Source organism: Lygodium microphyllum, chromosome 24 (assembly GCF_053477565.2).
Source record: "Lygodium microphyllum isolate KBCC chromosome 24, Lygodium_microphyllum_v1.1.10, whole genome shotgun sequence".
NCBI lineage: Eukaryota > Viridiplantae > Streptophyta > Polypodiopsida > Schizaeales > Lygodiaceae > Lygodium > Lygodium microphyllum.
In genome coordinates, this window is record NC_141158.1 from 42,466,529 (window position 1) to 42,491,295 (window position 24,767).

Here is a 24,767-nt window from a genome sequence, read left to right on the forward strand (position 1 = left end):
TAGAAAAATCGTCAATGAAGGTAACAAAGTACTTCGCGCCACCCATAGACATGCAAGGCATAGGCCCACAAACATCGGAATGCACCAATGCCAAGGGCTCACTCATGCGTGGCCTACCCGATTTCTTATGTGTAGACCTATTCTGCTTACCATAAAGACAATGATCACACGAGTCAAAACATGAATAATCCAAAGGCGGAAGATACTACAAACCAGATAACATTTTCATTCCCTTTAAAGACATATGCCCCAAACGGGCATACCGAAGTGATACATGTGGGATAGAACCCACTGCCAAAACATGGTCTACAGAAGACCTAGATACAACAAGAGGATAGAGGCTGCCAGCCTTGGCACCTCTAGCAAGCACAAGTCTGCCTTTGGTGATCTTCCAGGCAGAATCCCCAAAACAGACATGAAACCCTACATCATCCAACTGTCCTGCAGACATAAGACTGCGCGTAAGCGCAGGTACATGACGTGCATCCCTGAGCAAAGAGGAACTGCCAGTGGAAAACTACAACTGAATATCTCCACAGCCCACAATATCAAGAGACCTGTCATCTCCAAGTCTGACTGATCCAGATACAGTATGGTAAGAGTGAAACCACTCACGGTAAGGCGTCACATGGAAGGACGCACCTGAATCCAATAACCAGCACTGTGCATACATACTAGGTGTCTCAATCAAGTGTGAAGCATCAGAAGAACTAGCTGCAAGTATAAACTCATCACCATCATCGGACTCCTCAGTCTGCGTGACATTAATTTCCTCAATCTTGACGTTGGACTTCGCAGGTACTATGCTGCGATCAGAGGACTTCTCCTGCACTTTCTCTTTGCCCTTATCCTTACGCTTCTCATTGCGCAACTCATGACACTGTGGTCTAATATGGCCCTTTTTCCCACAATGATGACAAGTGACATTTGCATTGCGCCCACGCGACTTGCCACGAGATTTAGACCGACCCTTCTGCGAGTCACGGCCTCGGCCATTACCACGGTCATACCTGTCATTCCTGCCTCTAACTGTCAAAGCATGACTACCACGAGAGGCATCTAAGTTTTTGCGATTCACCTCTTCCTGAAGAAGAGCACTCTCAACATTTGCCAATTTTAGAGTAGCACTAGAGGCACAAAGAGCAGTACGGAAAACAGCCCATGACTCATTCAAAGTCCCAAGCAAGAAAAGAGGGGTTACTTCCTCTCCAAAGGTGATATCATGGGAAGTCAGGTTCTTTAGTATAGCATGGAACTGGCTCAAGTGAGCAAACATAGTCGCATTATCCTTCATGCGCAAATCCATAAGCTGCTTCAACCAGTACATCTGACTCGCCGGACTTTTCTTATCATAAAGATTCTTGATCTTATTCCATAGATCCCATGCACTCTGTGCTTCCTCAAATACATTATAATGTACCTGTTTAGTGAGAGACAATACAATCGTGGACTTGCATAGCTCATCAAGTTCAAGCCAGTCGTCATTGTCCATAGTTTCAGGTTGCTCCCCACTCAACCGAAGTGGCTTAATCTGAGATTTCTGCACCAAGACCTGCCAAATTTGACTCTTCCGGTAAGAGTAGTTGGTACCATCCAACTTTGTAATGTTAAAGATGGCACTATCATGCGAAGATGACGCCATTATGCAGGCTGGAAATGCCCAAACAGTCCAAAACTGCTTGCTGTTTTACTGCAGAAACTGCCCAAAAAATGACCAAAACGGGGTCCAAAGGGCGAGCAAAGTGTGCCAAAAGTTGCTGCCCACTTAGTACTAGGTGCGGTACACCAAATCAGGATATTTCAGCATGAAAAGTACACCTCAGTCCACCAATAACTGCTTGCTGTAATAAATTGTAGGTATGTAGTCTAGAGAGCAAACTATCCCAAAATAGGATCCAATGTCAAGCAAACAATGCTAGGTCCAAAGCTGGCATGAAACGGACATAAGCAAGGCCAATGACAGTGAAAAGAACATGAGCTCAACACCGAAGCATGTCAAAATAACATCTGCCAGTGAAAGGCACACCCCCAGACACTCTAGGCAAAGTGTTCCTATAACTGCCAAAACCTGACACAAATAGGTGTCTGCTCAAAGAGAAAGATCCAAATATGAGACTCAGCTCATAAGCATCCTGTGAACCAAGAGTACATCAATGCATATCCATAAAGATCGGAGTATGATCCCAAAGTCTCAATGCGTATGTAGCTGCTCAAGACATAAACTGCTCCAAATACATGTAAGTGCTCCAATAGCATGTAACTGTCAAAGGTCAAGCAAGCATGTAAAATGCTCCCACTGGCACAAAAGGCGTACAAAGGGAGCTCAGAAGCTCAAACAACCCAAGAGAAAGCACCAGTGATAAGTGACCCTGTCAATGCATCAAGCGCATCCAAGAGAGCATGACATACATGAAGCACCGGTCGTATTAACCATGAAGCAATACATAAGCCCAAATAAGCTCTCGGTCAACTCAATGACATCCAAATAGCAACCAAGTTCAGTGATCAAGTAAGCCGGGAATGCTCAAATACATCCAAATCCAAGCTCCAAATGTCGGTATGGCATACACGAACCAAATAGCATATGTCACGAACCAAAGCATGTAATGCAAAAGCCTAACTGTCAAGCAGAGACATGAGGCATAGGCGGGCCACGAGCATGCCAACTTGGTCCAAATGCCAGTGAAGACGGAGCTAATGCGAAGCTCAAAAGCATCCCATAATCTCATACATATGCTCCAAGCCGTCCCCAAATGTCAGAGACATCATGCCAAAGCTCAAAGCATACATTCGGTATCGGTAGGTAAGTGCCAAAGCATGTAAAGTACCTTCAGCCCACTGTTATTCTAGCATGTATTTACTGTTCTAAACAGTAGATTTCAGCCCCAAATTCAAGCCAAAATCATGGTCAAACCAAATGCATACATCCCCAATACATCCGGGTAGGAAGTAGACCGCATACGGGCATCAAATAAGGTAACCGGAGTAGAGTATAAGCATCAAATGCCAATGCCAAGTGTGGCTGCCCTGTTTCCAGCACTGTATAACAGTAAATAACAGTCCCAAATCAGCCAATATTCCAGGCCAGAATCATGGCATAATCATGTGCATACATTCCCAAGGCACTAGGCATCATGTAGACCGCATACGGGCATCAAATAGCACAACCGGAATGGAGTATAAGCAACAAATGCTAATGCCAATGGTGTTGCCCTGTTTTCAGCCTGTTATGATAGTTTATGACAATCCCAAATCTGAAGAGATCAGCCCCGAATGATCAAGACCAATGCCCAAAGCTTGAATGACATCAAACATGAAGTCTATAGCCCTCTTGATCAAGGTAGAGAGCAAGAAGCAATGGCCAAGTGTGGAGCTGAAGTAGATGAGTGCTCACAGCCTGGAAAAAAATGATGCAATCTGCCTTGTGGGTGCTGAACTTGCTGTTGCTCCACATGGGCTAAAAAGGGGGTAATGGGGGGCTCAAGAAGGGCCTATCGAAGGCCTATGACAAGCCTCTTTGAGCCTTGATAGGTGTAAGGCACAATATGAGGGGAATAAGCTTCAAGGGTTTGAAGCCATGGCTGCCCTTGCTGTTTGCAACCTGTAGACTGAAATAAAACCCTGAAAGAATGATCAAATACCTTAGTATCAATGCCTTGAAGGTGCCTCAATAGGCTGGGAAGGTGCTCGAGAAGCCGGGGAGTGACGGGAGCTCGGGGAGATCGGATATGGCTGCCGGGATGGAGATCCAATGCGTGAAGGGAGTTGATGCGAAGGTAGAGAAGCACCGAGTCGAGCTCGAGCAAGAGAATGCCAAGCTCTGATACCAGTTGAAAGGTGAGAAGGATCGAAGCTTGCACGCGAGCTATGGCGGGAGAGCAAGAGCAAGAAAGAGAGAGACAAGAAATGGGAACTCCAATAGTCACAATGTGTGACTGGGCCTTCCTTTATTCAAACTGTCACTAAAAGAATAAAGAATAAAGTGACGTGACGGGCACCCGCCACCTGCAGTGTGCAGTGGCGGGTACTGTTAGTGTAGTAATACACGGGGCGGCACGGCGGAATTCCCATTGCTACATTCTCTATGTGTTCTTTTAGTTGGTAAGGTTTTATAATATACACCACCCTCTAAAGGTGTGTAGCCCACCTGCTTCACCTCTAATTTCCCATGGAAGAATTGAGTATTATAGCTACTTGTCAGCTTCAACAACTATGATTCTTACTTCTCATTCTCCATAAAATTATACCTTGTTGGCTTGCATGGCCACTTGAAGCTGAATCGAGTTGCTAACCTACTTCTTCTCGTGCCAGGAGTGGTTGTAGAGGAGACGCCATGCTACCACTATGGGGCTTCTATTTTTTTCCCCTTGCACCTAGAAAATGTTGGAGGGTGCTAGTTGCTAGCCAATACTTGTGAGCTTCAGCTATGAAGTACCATGATGCTAGCTTGTTGGGCCTTTCAAAGCCTAAGCCATGTTGATTGTGTTGGGGGTAAAGGCACCTGTGCCTAGCCGCATGTGTATTACTACACTGACAATCACCGCCACTACACACTGCAGGTGGCGGGTGCCCATCACCGTCACTTTATTCTTTATTCTTTTAGTGACAATTTGAATAAAGGAAGGCCCGGTCACACATTGTGATTGTTGGAGTTCCCATTTTTAGTCTCTCCCTTTCTTGCTCTTGCTCTCCCGCCATAGTCCAACCTTCGATCCATCGCTCCCTTTCAACTGGTATCAGAGCTTTACTTTTCGACTCTTGAGCTTGGTTCGTGGCATTCTCAACATCCCATCGACTCCCTACTTGCATTAGGTCTCCTTCCTGACAGCCATATCCGACTTCTTCGAGCTCTTGTCACTCCTCGGCTTCCCGAGTACCTTCCCGACATTGTTGGGCACCTTCAGGGCATTACATCAGAGGTATTTGATCATTTTCTTCAGGGTTTACTTCAGTTCTTAGGTCTCACAGGCTGTAAACAAGTTGTGGGCAGCCATAGCTCATACCTCTTGGAGCTTCCTTCACCTGGATCTTGCTTCCAGCCTATCAAGGCTTGCTGAGACTTGGTGTAGGCCTTCTTTGGCCCTCATTTGTGCCCCCTTTGGGCCCCATTGTTGACATGTGGGACAGCATACGCCCCAGCTAGTTCACGTTTTTTTTGCGCTTGTTGCAAAATCTGGCCCAAAAATCACTCTTTTTGTCATATCTCGGGCATTCGGAACCCGATTTAGGCAAGATTTTAGGTCTGAGACAGCATGTATTTGTATGCGTATGCTTGTTTGGGCATGACTACATAACCAGTTTGATACCTATTGCATCTCCCTACATGTAATGCTATGATTTTGGCTTGATTTTGGGGCTGGAAATACACAGTTTATAATAGTAAATGCATGCTGAATACTCTTGGGTTGAAGCTATCTTTCATGCTTTGACATATGCCTATTAGTTCCGGATGTATGTCTTGGGTTATGCTATGATGTATTGATCATCGAGGGACGACTCTGAGCTTGTCACTGAATCCGAATGCTTTTGGAAGCTTGAGCTTATTTCAGCCCGCACTTATTGACATCGGTATATGCTTTGATAGTGATGCTTCTTGGGTTTATGCATACCCGTTGCCTACGGCTTGATGCTCATGTCACGGTTGATTACCCTATGCATACGTTGAGCTTGAGTGCTCATTAAAGCTCCACCTTGGATGCATTTTGGATTATTTGGAGTAGTCTTGGATGTTACTTAGCTTGTCAGAGTTTGAATTGGGATGTATTTGATGTCTTACATGCTTACGGATGCTACATACAGATGCTCTACCGCCTACATGTTTGGGATGTACTATTGATGTATTGTCTTGGACTTATGTCATTGGCATCGTGTCTTGCCTTGGCTTAAGCTCTTGAGCTCGTACATATGACTTTTGTGCCAGTGGGAGCATTCTTGAATGCTTATCAGACATTGAGCAGGCGGTACTTTTATGCATTGAGCCCCTTGATTATGCATGTTTTGATTCATGTGAGCATTGTCTTTATGGCAAGCAGACTAGATCTACGCATAAGAAGTCTGGTAGGCCACGCATGAGTGAGCCCTTGGCATTGATACATTCGGATGTCTATGGGCACATGCCTTGTCAGTCTATGGGTGGTGCAAAGTATTTTGTTACATTCATAGATGATTTTTCATGGAAAGTTTGGGCTTATCCCATTAAGCTGAAATCCAATGTCTTGGCTGTGTTTCAGAGATGGCTTGCATTGGTTGAGAACCGGTCTGGGTATAGGCTAAAATGCCTAAGGACAGATAATGGGGGTGAGTATGTGTCACGTGCTTTTGAGCAATTATGTGATGAGAGGGGTATTAAGCATCAGTTGACCGCCCCCTACACCCCCCCTAGAATGATTTGGCTGAGCGGATGAATAGAACCATCCAGGAGCATGTACGCAATATGCTTAGCCATGCAGGCCTACTACAGAGCTTTTGGGCTGAGGCAGCTAGTACAGCTGTGCATGTCATAAACAGATCACCTTCTAGTGGTTTGGATTTCCAGGTTGTAGAGAAGGTATGGACTGGAAAACCCCCCTCTTATGCGCATCTCCGTGTCTTTGGATGTGAGGCATTTTTCCATGTGCCCAAAGACAAGAGAAGTAAGCTGGATCCCAAGAGTGTCAAATGTATTTTCCTTGGTTATGGGGATGCAGGCGAGATGGGTTACCGTCTCTGAGATCTGCAAGTGCGGAAAGTCATCTACAGTCATGATGTAGTCTTCCATGAAGACAAGATGCAAAGGCAATCTGAGAGAGTTGTTGAGATCCACATGGTCATATTTCAAGAGGAGCCGAGAGCTCCCGCACAGCCAGTTGGACAACCTACAGCTGCAGTAGATGCTCATGGTCAGGGCGTTGGACACAGGCAGCTGGGCAAGCAGCAGAGCCTGCCGTGAGACAGTCTACTAGAGACAGACATCCACTTGATAGATTTCAACCCTCGATGCATTATGTCTTGGTTATAGATACATGAGAGCCTTTCACCTATGATGAGGCTATGAGCAGGGGTGACAGTCACTCTTGGGAGAGGGCTATGTAGTCTGAGATAGACTTCTTATATAAGAATGAGACTTGGGATTTGGTTTCCTTGCCTAAGGGCAAGAAGGCTTTGCCATGCAAGTGGGTGTACAAGCTGAAAAGTACCCCTGGACACCCCAAGCCGGCATACAAGGCTAGATTGGTAGCAAAGGGTTTTAAGCAGGAGCATGGTATGGACTTTGATGAGGTCTTTTCTCCTATGGTTAAGATGACTACCCCGCGCTTAGTCTTGGCTTTGGTTGCTCAGCTTCACTTAGATTTATACCAGATGGATGTCAAGACGATTTTCTTACATGGGGACTTGCATGATGAGATTTATATGGAGCAGCCTAGACGTGCTGGAAAAATACACCCTCGACAACGATCACACATGCATTTAATTTTTCGTCGTAGCCATGCATCTCGATTATGAAGATGTAATGTTTCATCCTCACTTGAGGATGTGCTCGTTGACTCATCAACATGCACCGCACTAGGTGATGACGACGACATGATTAAACCTAATTTATGAAAATATCAAAATATTTGTCATTCATATGTTTACATAAAAACTTCAAGCTGGCGTATTAATTATTCTAAGATCTCAATTTTAAATACACAAAACTCATCATAAATACATTAAAACTTATGATAAGAATTCACTATCAAAACTTATCTTAAAAACAAAAAATTATGATAAAACCTAAATGCGCGTCTATATCTGTGTTTACGTACGCGTCTAAATTTGCATCTATTTGCATGTCTAAGTTCGCATCTATACGCGTGTTTACAAACTTAGACGCACATATACACGCAAAAATAGATGCACACGTCAAAATTCAAAAGATACGTAAATCATTTCTTTTCAAACTGCGCCTTTCCTTTCCTGCGTTTTTTGCGGTTATGAAGCTCGAGTTTAGCCGACATGCAGTCTCTTCATGCCTCACCTCCTCATGACTCACCTCTTCTTTCATTTCAAACACATGAAGGGAAAAAGGAAGGCCAAGGAGAGGAAGAAAGAGAGAACGAGAGAGAGGAGAACAAGAGGAAGAAGAAGCAAAGGGAATAGACAACAAGCAGCAAGCAAGCATCAAGGGAGAGTAACTTACCAAGAAGAGGAAGAAGAAGAAGGAAGAAGCGCCACCACCCGCCACACCAAACACCCAAGGTGAGTCCTCTTTCTCTCTCTCTCTCTCTCTCTCTCTCTCTCTCTCTCTCTCTCTCTCTTTCTCTCTCTCTTTGTGTATTAGGATTTATGATTGCATTTTGTATAGCACAAATAAATCATGAATGGCGATCGTCGGACCAAAATCATCCGACTGAGTGTATTTGCCAGTGCGTCTACATTTCAGTGCAGACACAGGGATAGATGCGAAGCTATGTTTTCTCTCATTGCATTTGAGGCCGTGTCTCAAAGCACACGTATTCTGCGTCAGAGACATGAGAATACATGCGCTCTGCACATAAGAGGCTTTGACTTCAGAGTCGCGTCTCCAGGCGTGTGTATCCTGCATGTGGGACGCGTGAATACAAGCGCCCAGCCCAAAAGCTTTAACTTCAGGGTCGCGTCTCCAGGCGCGTGTATTCTGCAGTCGACACGCGAGGATACATGCGCGCGCTAGAAGCATTGACCCAGAAATCGCATCTGATAGCGCGTCTATACTGCATCTCATATGAGGATATACACGCGCTCTGAACAGAGGGTTGGCTTTAGGAACGCGTCTGGCAGGCAATACCTAGTGTGCAAATTGAAGAAAAGTCTTTATGGCTTGAAACAGACACCTAGGGAGTGATATCATAAGTTTGATGCCTTTATGCAGTCATAGGGCTACAGCCAGAGTGCTATGGATCCGTGTCTTTACAAGAAGAAAGCCTATGATGGTTCTTTATTGATTTTGGTACTCTATGTGGATAATATGCTGATAGAAGGGAAAGCTCATGATGAGCTAGATGCTCTTAAGGCTCAACTCAAGAAGAGCTTTGAGATGAAAGATCTGGGACAGGCCGCTCACATACTTGGTATGCGCATTAGATGCGACAGGCATCACGGACTCCTCTACTTGTCACAGAGGGAGCACATTCATAAAGTCCTTGAGCACTTCCGCATGCAGGACGTAAAGCCTATTCGCTGTCCATTGCCTTCTTATGTGAAGGTATCACAGGCTGATTGTCCACAGACAGATGAGCAGAGGGGCGAGATGGCCAAGATTCCCTATGCATCCGCAGTGGGCAGTCTTATGTATGCCATGATAGCCACTCGTCTAGATATTGCCTTTGCAATTAGTGTTGTGGCACGCTACATGGCTACACCTGGCAAGAAGCATTGGGATGCCGTGAAGGGTATCATGAGGTACCTGAAGGGCACTGTAGATATGTGCATATGCTATGGCAGCCAGGATATAGGAGTCGTAGGGTACACTGACTCTGATTATGCAGGACATGCAGATAGTAGGAAGTCCACTTCCTACTATGTATTCACCTATGCTGGAGGTGTTGTTTCTTGGATGTCCATGGTGCAGAAATGCATGGCCCTTTCTACTACAGAGGCCGAGTATGTTGTAGCCACTAAGGCTTGCAAGGAGGCCATTTGGTTGGGTCGTTTAGTTACTGACCTTAGTATTGATGCTATCCCTACACTGCATTCGGATTCTATGAGTGCTATTCAGTTAGCCAAGAATCCGGTCTTCCATGCGAAGACAAAACACATTGAGGTGAGGTATCACTTCATAGGTGGGGTCGTTGAGGACAAGTCTGTTGATCTTGTCAAGATCTTGACTGACCAGAATCCTACAGATCTGCTCACGAAAAGCCTCTCTACAGAGCGCTTTGCCTTCCTCAGGAGGTTGATGGGCGTGGGATGAGATGACGTCTTTCCTCATCTTGTTGTACATGTGTACATGTTGTACTGTCTTTTTTCTTTTTCTTTTCACTCCTCATTGGGGAAAATTCGCATTTAAGTGGGAGGTTGTTTGGGGTAAAGGCACCTCTGCTTAGCCGCCCGTGTATTACTACACTGACAGTCACTGCCACTGCACACTGCAGGTGGTGGGCGCCCGTCACCATCACTTTATTCTTTATTCTTTTAGTGATAGTTTGAATAAAGGAAGGCCCGATCACACATTGTGACTGTTGGAGTTCCCATTTCTAGTCTCTCCCTTTCTTGCTCTTGCTCTCCCGCCATAGCTCTTGAGTCCAACCTTCGATCTATCACTCCCTTTCAGACTGCCTCTTTTCATTAGAGGTATTATATGCCTTAAACTCCTCTCCCTTTTACTTGCCTAACTTGAGTTTTGTAGAGCTTAATTGCTCTCCTTTTTTCCTAGCTAATCGAGCTACATTTAGTGGCATTCCAAGTTCTTGTGGAGGGGCTTAATGTTCTCAATATACTGATTATTAGCTAGCTCATGCAAGTTCTTTTGGAGGGCCTTTAGATTCTCAATATACTGATTATTAACCATATGCAAAACATGAGTTGCTATGAATGATTCATGCTAGCATTGTGGGGCTTTATTTTTTCTCCTTTACTTGGGAATTGTTGGAGTATATTGATCATAGGCTCTCACTATTGATGCTAGTAAAAGTGATGCCATATATATATGCCATGAGCTAGAGTAAGTATTAACATGTGACTTGTCTTGTAGCCCTTACTTGTATACATTTTGCTTGCTTCTCGTGCGTATTTTTAAGCTTAATTAGCTAAATGACCTCATTATCCCATGTTGGTAGCTATCATTGGAGTAGCTTATGAACTACTTTGCAACATAACCCACCCATATCTTACCATGAATATTGCTAATTAACATGTTCTACACTTGTCTCATGCCTATGGTTTTAGTGCATTGGGGAAACTCTATCGATGTTGCAATGGATCCCTTCACCTTTCAGTAATGTTCTATGATGCTTGAAGAATATAAGTTTCTAGGCTTATAATTTAAAAAAAAAACTTGTTAAAAAATAGTTAAATTGACTTTCTTGCTTGAATATTACACATGCCAACTGATGACTATGGTCCTATTATAAATAATGGGTTCAATAAAAAGAAACCAAACCTTATTCTCACACACACGTGCACGCACAGTCACAATTCCTCGCATGCCAACATGGGAATCATAGAATGCCATCACACAGATACACATCTCCAATCAAAGGCAAACTTATGATAATAATGAGAACTTGGTGTACCTAAACTTAGCATAGAAACTCCACTCTTCTATGCGAGTGGTGTGTGTATGTGTGTGAATATATAAAGGGGGGGGGGGGGGGGGGTAGGGGGCATTACACATCAATGCTTGCTTGCATGCGTCTACTAGTGTGAAATAAGACTACAATCTTCCTTTAGCATAAACCAATCATTAATGTTCATTATGTGATTGGATGCTAGTGTGAGACTATTGCCGAGTAGCATTGCGAGGGAAGTGAACTATAGTGTAAATAAAATGTGATTAATAATACTAACACTCATCTATACTACTATATAAGTTTGGTTGTAAGTTAAGGGCTCTCCAAAGGACTTCTCAAACCTACCCCCTTCCCAAACCTCCCCTTTTTAATTAAAACCTCTCTCTCTCACATGTTATCTCTCTCTCTCTCTCTATTAGATTAAAATTTTTAATTTTAATTTTAATTTCATTTTTCTTTTTAAATATAATATTTTAAAAGTATTAAAAAATTCTCTTATTTTTAATTAAATATTTTTAAAATATTTTTTACATTAACCTTTATTTCACATAGATTTCCACATACTTTGAGAGAGAGAGAGAGAGAGAGAGAGAGAGAGAGAGAGAGAAAAGATAAAATTTAAAAGAGAGAGAAGAAAAAAGGAAGAGAGAGAGAGAGAGAGAGAGAGAGAGAGAGAGAGAGAGAGAGAGAGAGAGAAGCTTATTTCTTACATGTAATCTCTCTCTCTCTCTCTCTCTCTCTCTCTTTAATTTAACCCCCTCTCTCTATGTATCTCTTTTAGTTAGATTAAACTTTTTAATTTAAACTTTCATATTTTTAATTAATTAAATATTTTAATACTTTTAATTAAATTTTATTAACATAGTTTTTCATATACTTTGAGAGGGGGGAAAGGGAAAGAAAATGAGAGAGAGAGAGAGAGAGAGAGAGAGAGAGAGAGAGAGAGAGAGAGAGAGAGAGAGAGAGAGAGAGAGAGAGAGAGAGAGAGAGAGAGAGGTGTAAAGAAGAAAGAGGAAGAGAGGGAGAGAGGGAAAAAAAGAGAAAAGTCTTTTTTTAATAAAACCTTTTCTGACAGTTTTTGACTTAAGAGAAAAAAAGAGGAAAGAGTTTTTTTTAAATTAAATTTTTTTTGTCATAGTTTTTGACTTGACAAAGACAAAAGAAATAGAGGGAGAGAAAAAATAGAAAAATAGAGAGAGAAAAGAGAGCAAGAAAGAAAACTTGAGAGAGAGAAAGAGAGAAAAAGAAAAATGAGGAGAAAGAGAGAACAAAAAACCAAGAGAAAGATACAGAGAGAGAAGAGAAGAAAGAAAAGGAGAGGGGGAAGAGAGACAAAGAATTATAAAGAGAGGAAATATAAAATTTGAGAGAGAGAGAAAGAGAAGCGAGGAGAAAAAGAAAAGGAGAGAGAGAGAAGAAGAAGAATAAAAAGAGAGAATTATAGAGAGATGAAATATTAAATTTAAAGAGAGAATGAAGAGAGAGAGAGAGAGAAGAAAAAAGAAGAGGAGAGAGGAAGATAAAAATAAAGGAGGGAGAAAGAGAAAAAAATGAGGAGAGAATAAAAGGAGAGAGAAAGAAGAAGAAGAAGAAGAAGAAAGAGGAAGAGAGAGAGAGAGAGAGAGAGAGAGAGGGAAAAGAGGAACGAGAGAAGTCTTTTTCAAATTTAAACATTTTTGGAGGGAGAGAGAGAAGAAGAAAAAAGAGAGAAGAAACAAAGAAAGAGAATTATAGAGAGAGGAAAGATAAAATTTAAAAGATAGAAAAAGAGAGAAGAAAAAAAGCGGAGAGAGAGAGGAGTTGAGGAGACAAAGAGAGAGAGAGAGAGTAGGGAGAGAAGAAAAGGAGAGAGAGAGAGATAGAAAGAGAAAAGAAGAAGAAGAGAGAGAATATAAACACCTAAGCGAGAGAGAATCATAGAGAGAAAATATAAAATTTACATACTTTGAGAGAGAGAGAGATGGGAAGGGAGAGAAAGAAGAAGAAGAATAGAGAGAAAGAATTATAAAGAAAAGAAAGATAAAATTTAAAAGAGAGAAAGAGAGAAAAAATAAAAGAAAAAAGAGGAGAGAGAGTAGGAAAAGAGAGGAGACAAGGGGAGAAGAAAAGGGGGAGAGAGAGAAGAAGAAGAGAGAATATGAACACATAGAGAGAGAAGTATAGAGAGGAAATGTAAAATTTAAAAGAGAGAGAGAGAAAATAAAAAAATTAAAAAGAGAATGAAGAGAGAGAGAAGAAGAAGAAAAAAGAAAAAAGAGGAGAGGAAGAGAGAAGGAAAAGAGAGGAGAGAGGGGAAAAAAAGGGAGAGAGTAAAATAAAAGGCAAAGAGAAAAAGAAAAAAATTAGACAAAAAATTGGAGAGAGAGAGAGAGAAGAAGAAGAAGAAGAAAATTAAAATCAAAAGAAAAAAAAGAGAAAGAAAGAGGAGAAATGAATTGTTGACCGAAGTTATCTTGTGATAATCGATGATATTGCGCATTGAAATGCATTATGCTAGTATTTCACTAAAACTTCGAAAATACTTGACATGAATGAGATGAAACGTGTGAAGGGCTTTAGAAGGTAGGCACAAGGTTTGTTCTTACTAGGGACTTAGCTTTCAAACCTTAGCTTGATGGTTAAGTACGCCTTATCGGTTGATCGCTAGGGCTCTAATGTAGTACAATTTAAACGACTGATGAGACGATTTCTGCGTGCGCACGTTCTCCAGCACAATCCTATCGCTCTGCTCCACACCTGCAGCGACATGGCTTCTGGCAGCGGCGCGCCTTTCAACAAGCGCACAAAGCAGGACGACCGCACCTGCCTTCGCAACAATGACCTCCTCTACTCATCTGCGGACAAATCAAGCAAGCTCAGAAAAACTCCCAGGCATATCCCTCTCCGTAATGTGTTTCCCAATCAAGCAAGCAATGCCTCCTTTGTGCAGGTTCTCTCTCTCTCTACCCATACATTCATCAATTGACAACGTGAAATATTCATTTATACTGCTCTTATCAAGCAACTTTTGTTGAATCATTCCCATCCTCCATAAAGGATGATTGTATTCAAACTTTTGTTGAATTATTCTCATACTTCACAAATGATGATTGTAGGATTCAAACTTTTGTTGAATCAGGAATTCTAGCTTTGAACATCTGAGCCATCCTACATCAATAAAGAACTATGAAATCTCCCCTTCAAGTTCCTACAAAATTAAAATGAAACTAGTGGAATTGTAGACTTCGAATTGGTTTTTCATTCAAAACTATGTGTATCTCAAGCTGCATTCGCATTTCAAAATTGAATTGACTCTAGGGTGAAGCGAATATGGTTTTTTTGAAGCCTAAGCTTCGACATCTTCCATGCCTAAAGATCCAAGAGGGGAGTTGCAAATTTTAGCATGTAGAGGGCATGATCATAGTTAAGCCATAGGTGTTGTAGATGTTGTTTGCTTGTGGTTCCACATGTATTTTTGATAGTAACTGATGCTTTTATCACACTGCTTGGCAATTGAGGGCGATTGGAAGGACTCAAAGAGAAGGTCTATTATGTGGTCCTAAATTTGCAATTTATGTCATTGGGACATTTAAGTTGTACATATGTGTGGTGCACATGTGAGGATAAGTTGTAATATGAGTTATGGTGATAGTTAAAACCTAGCTTGGTAGTGGGGGACATTGGAAAAAGTTGTTGTGGATAGGTGCTAGTGGGTGCTTGGTAGTAGATCATGGTTAAAGACTTTAAATATACCCTTGGAAATGGTTTTTGGAGTCGTGGGTTTTGGAGAAGCATTTCACCAATGAATTTGCTGATTACAGATGTGCAAACAAAAAGAACTAGGGTTTGATGGATATCTCCGGATGCGAAGCAAATTGAAAGAGTTTTGATGATCTATCTATAGGAGACTCGATCCTACGGGATCATTATGGAGAGGGGGCCACTCCTTCTGGATGTAGTGACTTTGATTAGGCAAGTGATGTGGATTGGAGGCGGTCCACTCTAGGTTTTGGTTTCTCCCTTAGTTTGGTAGCTATTTCGTGGAGTAGTAAAAAGTAGCCTACTGCGGCACTTTCTTCTACAGAGGTAGAGTATTGTGCTCTTTGTTTGGCTGCTATAGAGGTAGTGTGGCTCCATCGTATGTTGACTGAGATTGGCTTTCCTTAGACAGAACCCACTCAACTACACGTGGACAACTAGAGTCTCTTAGCTCTGACTAAGAAACACTGAGTTTTATGCCCGTATGAAGCACATTGAGGTTCAATATCATTATTTTCGAGAGTGGATCGTGGATTTCAAGTTATTAATGGTTTATTGTCCCACAGAGGACAATGCAACAGATCTCTTCATGAAGCCTTTTCCCAAGGCTTCCATGCTTCATCACATGAGATTGTTGGATCTTGAGACACCCCCGAGATCTGAGAGGGGACGTTAGCTTGCCTATTTTAGGGTTGTCAGTCTATCATCTCTTGGTTGTGAGCTCATGTTAGAGTTTGACGGAGACATGGGAGCTTTGACAGCTTACTATGCTTTGGTTGTGTGTTTTCCAATCATTCTGTTGCCCTCAGTCAGGATCCAGATTGCCATATCAGCATTTGGATTGCCATGTCATCATTTTCGTAGGCACTCCATACAATCGAACTCCATTTTCTGTATTCGGCAATACTTATAGCAGGTTGGTCCATTTTTGGCTATGTGGAAGTAGGTCGGCTAGTTTTGGCATTATTTAGCTATTAATAACTGGTTGGTTGGTTGGAGGAGATTTATTCATCTTCTGCAAGTTGCCGATTTGCTCCTCTGTCTCTGACATTCTCTTTCGTCTTCGGTGCTGTTGTTGTCATCATCATTCTTAGCTTGATTTGGTTCCCTCATTGATGTTTTGGGCTGCGTGCAGGGATTGATTAGTCCATACTATTGTATTCAATATTCATTTGTAGTCAGTGCAGATTTCTTCCTTCTTCTTCTTGGTGTCTCTTTCTTTTCTTCTCTTTGTGTTCATGGCCTTCTTCTGTTGTGCACTCTCACACTCTGGTGCTATAATCATTTTCTAGCTTGATCCAGTGCCCTCATTGTTGCTTTGGGCTGCGTAGGGATTGAGTAGTCATCCATTGTATTCAGCATTTGTTTTAGATTTAGTACAAAATTCTCTTCTTTTCTTGTTGTCTTCTCTCTTCTCCTTTTCTCTCCATATTTGTGTTCCTCGTCCATTGTGCACTTTCACATTTAGAGCCATGATCATCCAAAGATTGAAACTTTGATAGATCTAGAAGATTGGAGCACCCTCTCCCTCGAGGTGCTTCTCTATATGTTTATCATAGGGCTTGTAATGCAGGTCCTTGCATAGGAATGCTTTGCGACTGAGTGCATCGGCAACTACATTCTCTTTTCCAGGCCTGTATTTGATCATTATGGCACCTTCTATTTAGGTGCATGCGCTTTCTTCTTTGCCTAAAGAAGATCGACTTGATGGTGCAAACTACTCCCTTTGGTCTTGCAAAGTAGAGTGTATTCTTGGTACCTTCAACTTACGGGCATTTGTTACTATCCCAATCCCTTGTCTAGTAAAGGATCCCGACACCGGTTCTACAATGGACCAAGCAGCTCTTTGGGATTTGTGAAGATATGCTAGGGTTTGCATTGAGGAAACATAGAAAGGATGACCACAATTAAAACTCAGACTTATACAGTGACGTGCAAAACTCAAACCCTAGATGCAAAATACGAAATGCAAAACTGAAAAACACAAACATAGACAGAGAAATAAGAGAACTGTGAAGTGAATGAATCAATGCACTAAATGAATGTAAGCGTGTATAGAATGCTTAAGGGTAGAAGCTGTGAGTTTTGGAGTGATGTCCATTGGAGATGGATCCAAAGTGCTAAAACCACTAGTTGGAGTTGTAGGTGAAAGGCAGGCAGCAAATTGCAGCTTGTAGGAGTGTGTTGGAGACAAAGGCAGCATTCATGAGCAGTACCCGAGCTGAGTTGACTGAGCAGGCTGAAGTTTGTCAAGGCTGTGTGGACAAGGCAGCAACCAGGAATAGCCAGTCAGGTGCTGAAATAGTTAGGGAGGCTGTCCAATGTACAAGAGAGTGACCAGTAAACTGCTAGGGTGCAGGTTGCAACACGCAGGTTGTCAAGTATTTCCCTGATAAAATGATACTTCACCTGTATGTGCTTTGTATTTGCATGAAAGACAGGATTTGGTGCTTGCATGATAGCACTTTGACTATCACAGTGGAAGATAGGAACCTTTGTAATGCCAAGCTCTCCCACCAGACGTGAAAGGTATAAAGTCTCCTTGCATGCCTTAGTGGCAATCACATACTGCGCCTCTGTAGTAGACAATGCAACACACTTCTGCAGCTTGGTTATCCAAGAGACTACTCCCCCTGTGAACATGAATACATATCCTGAAGTAGACTTCCTGCAGTCAGGATAACTAGCATAGTTTGCATCCGTGAAGCCAACAATAGATGATTTTTGCTTCCCAAAGCAGATACACAAGTCCTTTGTGCCCTTAAGGATAAAAACTTTAGTAATATACTTCTGTTGTGACAGATAGAGAAAACCTTGCAATCTGTCCCTGAGTATACACATGCCAAGAATATGATTGGTCTCACCGTCATTTTGATTATAGGAGAAAAAATTTCATCAAAATCAATTCCATGTTCGTACTTATACCCCTTAGCAACCAGTCGTGCTTTGTACCTTGGCAAAGAACCAGAAGTGACTTCCATTTTGTAAACCCATTTGCATGGTAGCACTTTTTGCCCTTCAGGCAAATGCACCAAATCCCAAGTGCCATTTTTCACGAGAGATTCCATCTTTGACAGCATAGCCTTATGCCGTTTCTTGTTATCTTTTCTGTCCATTGCTTCCTTGAAGCATGACAGCTCACCACAATCTGTCAACATGACATAATCAGCCACATAATTGACACCAAGAACAAATCTATCTGACTGTCTTTGCATTTTGGTCGATCTATGGTCCCAATGATCAAGATTTGCTGGCTATTTAGTTTGCAAATCTGCATTAACAACTTGTTGTTCTGTAGGTTTAGCATGATGTACAACTAGTTCTGGTTGTTCCAAAGGCCTGTGTTCTTATTGAAACTGTGGTATATCATGGGCAATATCATGCCCATCATTTTCAGCATTGTGCCTTGCATTTTTACTACCATTTATAGTAGGTATTTGCGGTTGTCTAGTGGGCATCCTTTGTTGTTCTATTGGTACATCTATCAGAGTGAAGCAATGCGGAAGCGAATGACCATGACAAAGAGTGAATACAGAGAAAAGAGAGAGAGAGAGAGAAAGAGACAGTGAAACATAGAAAATTTGCAGCAAAGAATGCTGTATAAGGATGCATAATTATACACGGGTGTAGAGAAAATATCTGCGTATGTCTCCACTTCGAGGACCTTGATCTCCGTCAGCCCCGAGTGCAGTCTCCTTCACTAGCAAGCTGAAATCTGTCAGATACAAGTGTATAAGATTGTTGGAAACTCAGCCTTTTAAAGGCTGAAAAGAATGCCTCAAAATGATCCGAAATAACCAGGTCGACAGCCAACTGCAATCGGACAATTCGACTGCTGCCACGTGGTAGACTACCACATGGCATTGCTGACATGGTGCAGGAGATGACTCTCAACACCCCCTCTCAGATTCTAGACAAAGCAATAGACGGAGGGATCTGGAATGTTGATGAAGTAAAGCTTGGGGAAGTGCCTTCGTAAACAAATCTGCAAGATTGTCTTTAGTCTTACAGTACTCCACATCAATGGTCGATCATCTAGAAGCTTCTCCCTGACGAAGTGATACCGGATCTCTATGTGCTTCGTTCGGGCATGGAATACGAGATTCCGTGCCAAGGCAATGCAACTCTCATTGCCGCACCGCAAAATAGTAGGAGTTTGGGGACAGCCAAGCTCCAACAACCGTCGAAGCCACATAGTCTCACATGTGGTAGAAGACATAGTCCGATACTTTGTCTCAGTCAAAGATAGGGCGACCATGGGCTACTTTTTGCTACTGTAAGAGATAGCACCAGCACCCAAGGTAAAACAGTAACCTATAGTAGACCGCCTTTGATCCACATCACTAGCCCAATCTGAATCACTCCAATCGGCAAGAACAAGATTAGAAGCACCTGTATTTGCTGGATAGAAAATCTCGAGATCGGAGGTCCTCCTCGGAAACCGAAGTATCCGTTGAGCAGCCTGCCAATGCACCTGCTGAGGGGCACTCATGAACCCGGCCAAGAGACCTATAACAAAACATAGATGAACTCGTGTGTTGAGGAGCCAAATCAAGGATCCAATTAGCTGACGGTAGCAGGTAGCATCTGCCAGAGGAGAATCTGTGGGAAGTGGCCTTCCAGTTCGGATCCATAGGAGTAGAAATGGACCGAGAATCCTCCATCTCAAAAGTCACCAAGAGCTCCTGTACATATCTCTGCTGTGAGAGATGAAAATCCCCCTTTGAGACTAATAAATCTTGTGGCCCAAAAAGAAATGGAGAAGTCCTAAATCCGTCATCTCAAACTTCTGATGTAGGGCTGCCTTGCGTCTCTTCGACCTTCTGGGTATGATCACCTATAACAATCAAGTCATGAACATACAAAACAAACAACACACGACTACCCTGGGAAGTGTGCACATAAAGTTGCGGATCGGCCCTAGAGTGCCGATATCCCAACTTGGCTTGGAGAAACGAATCAATCTTCTCGTTCCAAGCGCGCGGACCCTGCTTCAGGCCATACAAGGCCTTCTTCAACCTGTAAACCTTCCCATCCGAGGAACCAAAGCCAGGAGGCTACTCTACATAGATCTCCTCCTTCAAATTACCATTCAAGAAGGCCGACTTCACATCCAACAGAAAAACATGCCATCTCCTATGACCAGCCAAAGCAAGAACAACACGAATAGTTGCCATGCGAGCTGTGGGGGCAAAAGTATCATGGAAGTCAACACCTGGGTGCTGTGCAAAACCTTTAGCAACAAGGCGAGCCTTGTGCTTTCTTATGAGAGGGATGAGGCATAAGGAGCCAAGTGCCATTCCGCTCAGTTATCTCCAACTCGGCTTCCATCGCCTTCCGCCAATGATCAGACTGTAAAGCCTCCTTCATTGATGTAGGCTCTCTATCCTGCAGAACACGGGACATCAAACAATAGTTAGAGCAAACAAGCTCCATAGAATGTGCATGGTGCCTCCATGACCTCCGCGGTCCATCCTGCGGTTCCTACTCCTCAGGGACCCCCTCGATTCCTGAATCTCGAAGTGTGTCATGGGCCTGACGAGGAGGAGGCCGGATCTCGCCTTGTCGCTCTCCATCTATTGAAGACTCGAGTACATCCACCGGTGGAATCTCCACGGGGGTGGCCGGTGGAAGAGAAGACTCGGAGTCTAAAGAAGAATCTCCATCAAGAGGCTTTGGCTCCAAAGGAACTGTCTCGGGAGACCAACTCTCCCGTATGGGGTATTCCTCACCCCCCTTGGTGGCTGGAACTTCCATGAATTGCACATCTTGATTCGTGTAGACATCTCACTTCACGGGATCATACAAGCGATAACCTTGGGATTGGAAGCTATAGCCAACAAATACCTGTTGTCGGGAAGCCGCTTCAAATTTGTCACACTGCGCCTTTTGGATGTGCACATAGGCGTCACATCCAAAGATCCTGAAATAAGAGACATTAGGCTTAGTTCCAAAGTAAGCCTCAAAAGGTGTCATCTTGTCAATGGCCGAAGTGGAGGATTGATTTAGGATGTGGATTGCCGTAGCCACTGACTCGGCCCACAGAAACTAAGGTGTTTGTCGGTGCACCATCATGGTGTGTGCCATCTTGATCACACTTCGGTTTTTCCGCTTCAAAATGCCATTCTCTTGAGGAGTGTCGGTATTAGCAAACTCTTGGTGAATGCCTCTATCTGCACAGAAAACGAGCAAACTCATTAGAAACAAATTCACCACCCTTGTCGGATCGCAAGGTATTCAATCTCTGGTCCGATTGGTTCTCCTTGAAGAGAAGTCAATCCTTGAAGTGGGAGAAAGCCTCTGACTTCAGCGCCAAGAAGTAGGCCCACGTCATCCTGTTGTAGTCATTTATGATAAACATGAAGTAGAGCTTCCCTTCAAGGACTCATTCCTCATTGGGCCACAAAGTTCCGTAGATACAAGTTCCATAGGTGAAGTAGACCGCCTCGAAGCTTTGTTGGGAATCACATCCCTATGTTGCTTCCCACGAATGTAGGAGACGCATGGCTGTTGGCTCACCACTATGTACGGTAAACCTCGAATAAGCAATCCTCGCGATGCCTTCTGAAGATACTCGTAGTTTAGGTGGCCAAACCGAGAATGCCATAGCTCGGACTATGTGTGAGAGGTAAGAAGAAGAGAGGTAAGAGTGGAAGAAGACTTCAATTTGTAGATGCCATTCTTCTCCTCATACCCTGAAGAGAGAACCTTTCTCGATCCACGATCTAGGACTTGAACAACATCATTGTCAAACTCCATCAAGAGACCAAGAGAACAAATCTTATGTACCGAAAGCAAATGATACCCTAATCGTGGCACATGCAACACCTTGGAAGTGCGGGTATCACCACATCCATTTGGAATCAGCTGCATCTTACCTCGTGTAGCAATAGACAGAGAAGAGTTGTCTCCTATGAGAATCTGCCCACGCGAGGGTGGCAAATGGGCAACACAACTGTCGAAGGGGTTATGTGCCATGAGTCACTACTGTCCATGATCCACTCTCGAGCTTGGGGAGCTGTCATTGCAGTACCAGAAGTCTTCGGTGAAGAGACCTCAATGACCGCTAATAAGTGTAGAAAAGTAGCTGATGAGGGTGCAGCCACCGCTCAAGAATCCTTGGTGTCCTTCTTGTCCTTGTCGGGGCAGTCCTTCTTCCAATGGACGATCTTACCACAAATATGGCATGTCGATTCTTTCTCTTTGTCCTTAGATTTGTTGTTCTCCTACCTTTGGTCCTTCCCCTTCTTTTGAGAGGCTTGACCAATCAATGCCTTCGATTTGGAAGCATTCTGTCCCTTCAACTGTTCCTCTTGGTCCAAGACCATAGGAACCAACTCTTCCCAACAAAGAGTCGATTCCTGCCCTGACGCAATAAGAGTGGAATAAAAAGTACTGAATTGTGGCGGCAACTAGGACAGTAAGGTGATTGCCATGTCTTCGGAGGAAATGGGCTTCCTCGCATTTTGAACCTGCATCTGAAGTTGTCGAAGCTTGTTGATGTGTTCTTGAAGCGAAGAAGACTTATTCACAGACAGGGTCCACATTTGCACCTCCAAATGATCCCTCTTCATAAGGGTCATCTGGTTGTACATTTGGTCAAGCTCCAGCCATTTCTCCCGAGCCACCGTCAAGTGCTCTATATGGGCTATCACGGCTGTTGTACAAGACAGAAAAAGAAAAGAACGAATCTTGGCATTCAGCTTGTTCCAATGAGACTGGGCCTTGGTTAACTCTGCACGAGCATTGGAAGAGAGTTTGGACTCATCTCTCACCGAGGGCCGGTTGATCTCCTCCATCACAAGCTCTGCCAAATCATAAGACTTCAATATGGCCAACATCATCACACGCCAGATGCGGTAATTGTCGCCATCGAGCTTTTGATCTGATGGAAGAGCTGGTAAGATAGGCACCTTCCGGTCCATGATTGCATGGAACTCCATGTCAGTTTTTGTAGACATCTCACCTGCAATGCCTGCACAAACGCAAAAGAAACCCCCTCTGATTGTGAAAATGCAGCCTGCTAAGGCTCTTGTCTTTGCGTCTCGACCCTTCTTTAGCTGCCGGAGGTGATGAAAAGGTAAAATCTGCACTTGAAGGCAAAAAACACAGCTTTCTTCCTTCTCTAACAGCAAAAAAACAGCAGCAGCTTCAGAAAATCTTCTCTTTTCTTGCACGCCCACGCTTGCCTCAACCTTGTTCTGATGCGCAGCCCACCTGCTCGCACTTGAACGCTGAAAATGCAGCCTTGTGTCACGCTGAAAACTCCTCTTCAGACAGGTCAGTCCTTCAATGCTCTGATACCATGTTAGAGTGAAGCAATGCGGAAGCGAATGACCATGACAAAGAGTGAACACAGAGAGAGAGAGAGAGAGAGAGAGAGAGAGAGAGAGAGAGAGAGAGAGAGAGAGGGGGGGGAGGGAGAGAGAAATGTAGAAAATCTGCAGTGAAGAATGTTGTATAAGGATGCAAAATTATACACGGGTGCAGAGAAAATATCTGTGTATGTCTCCACCTCAAGGACCTTAATCTCCGTCAGCCCTGAGTGTAGTATCCGTCACCAGCAGGCTGAAATTTGTCAGATATACAAGTGTATAAGACTGCTAGAAACTCAGCCTTATAAAGGCTGAAAAGAATGCCTCCAAAATGACCCGAAATAACCGGGTTGACTACATTTAATGCAGCCAATTGCAGTCGGACAGTCCGACTGCTGCCGCGTGGCATTGCTGATGTGGCATAGGAGATGACTCTCAACATCATCTTCCCGGAATACAACCCTTTTGGCTTCTTCAGTCTTTTCAGGCTGTTTGTGCATGTGATTTTCTCGGAAGATAACATCATTGCTGTGTACAATTTTCCTTTTTTCGGGATTCCATAACCTGTACCCCATTTCACTCTCATCACTATATCCTAGTAAAATACATTTATAGGACTTTGGCTCAAGTTTGTTGCGTTCTTCTTTGTGAATGTGCACAAATGTCTCGTAGCCAAACACTCTCAAGTGAGCATACGAAGGTGGCTTGCTTGACCACGCTTCTTGAGGGCCCCCCCTCCCGCAAAAAGACCTATTTGGTGATTGATTTATCAAGTGTACGGCTATCATAACAGCCTTCACCCAAAATCCATGAGGTAAAGCAACATGTGACAGCATTATACGGACTGTGTCTTGAATGGTCATGTTCATACGCTTTGCAACATCATTTTGGGGTGGATTGTGAGGGGTGGTGAGCTCCCTTTTAATCCCTTTGTTGTCACAAAAGTCGTGAAAGGCTTTGGACACATATTCCCCACCATTGTCAGAGTGAAGATGCTTTAATGTCTTGTCGGTTTGATTTTTAGCAAGTGCTAGGAATTTTTTAAATTTATCTAAGGCCTCGTCTTTACGACAAATTGGATAAACCCATACTTTGTGTGTGGCATCATCAACAAAGGTAATGAAATACTTCTTTCCCCCTAGAGATAACCTTGGCATCTGACATACATCTGAATGGACCAACTCTAAGGGTGAAGACTTTAGATAAATTTTTTAAAATGTGACTTTTGAGCATGCTTACCATAAATACAATGATTGTTTAAAATTAGCATTCCTCGAAGATGGCAAATAATCCAAACGAGAAAGCACTTTCATTTTGACTCATGTATCCCAATTGGCTATACCACAAAGAAACACTTGGCTGCTCGGTTATGGCGACTACATGGTCATGCATGCTAGATATATGCAAAGGATACAAAATATCACTTTTGGAGCCCTTGGCAACAATGCGAGAGTCCTTATAAATTTTCCATTTGCTATCCCCAAAG

At 43.2% G+C, this 24,767-nt stretch overlaps 1 protein-coding gene across 1 annotated transcript in view; it reads left to right on the top strand.

Annotated features, from left to right (window-relative positions):
* Positions 1–13,808: 13,808 nt before the first annotated feature.
* LOC148015015 (tRNase Z TRZ3, mitochondrial-like) overlaps positions 13,809–24,767 on the top strand; it is a 65,703-nt gene continuing 54,744 nt past the window's right edge. The window contains exon 1 of the mRNA XM_087665015.1: positions 13,809–14,157. Coding sequence (XP_087521141.1) covers positions 13,906–14,157 — 252 coding nt within the window. The 5' untranslated portion in view covers positions 13,809–13,905. The remainder of the gene's footprint in view (positions 14,158–24,767) is intronic.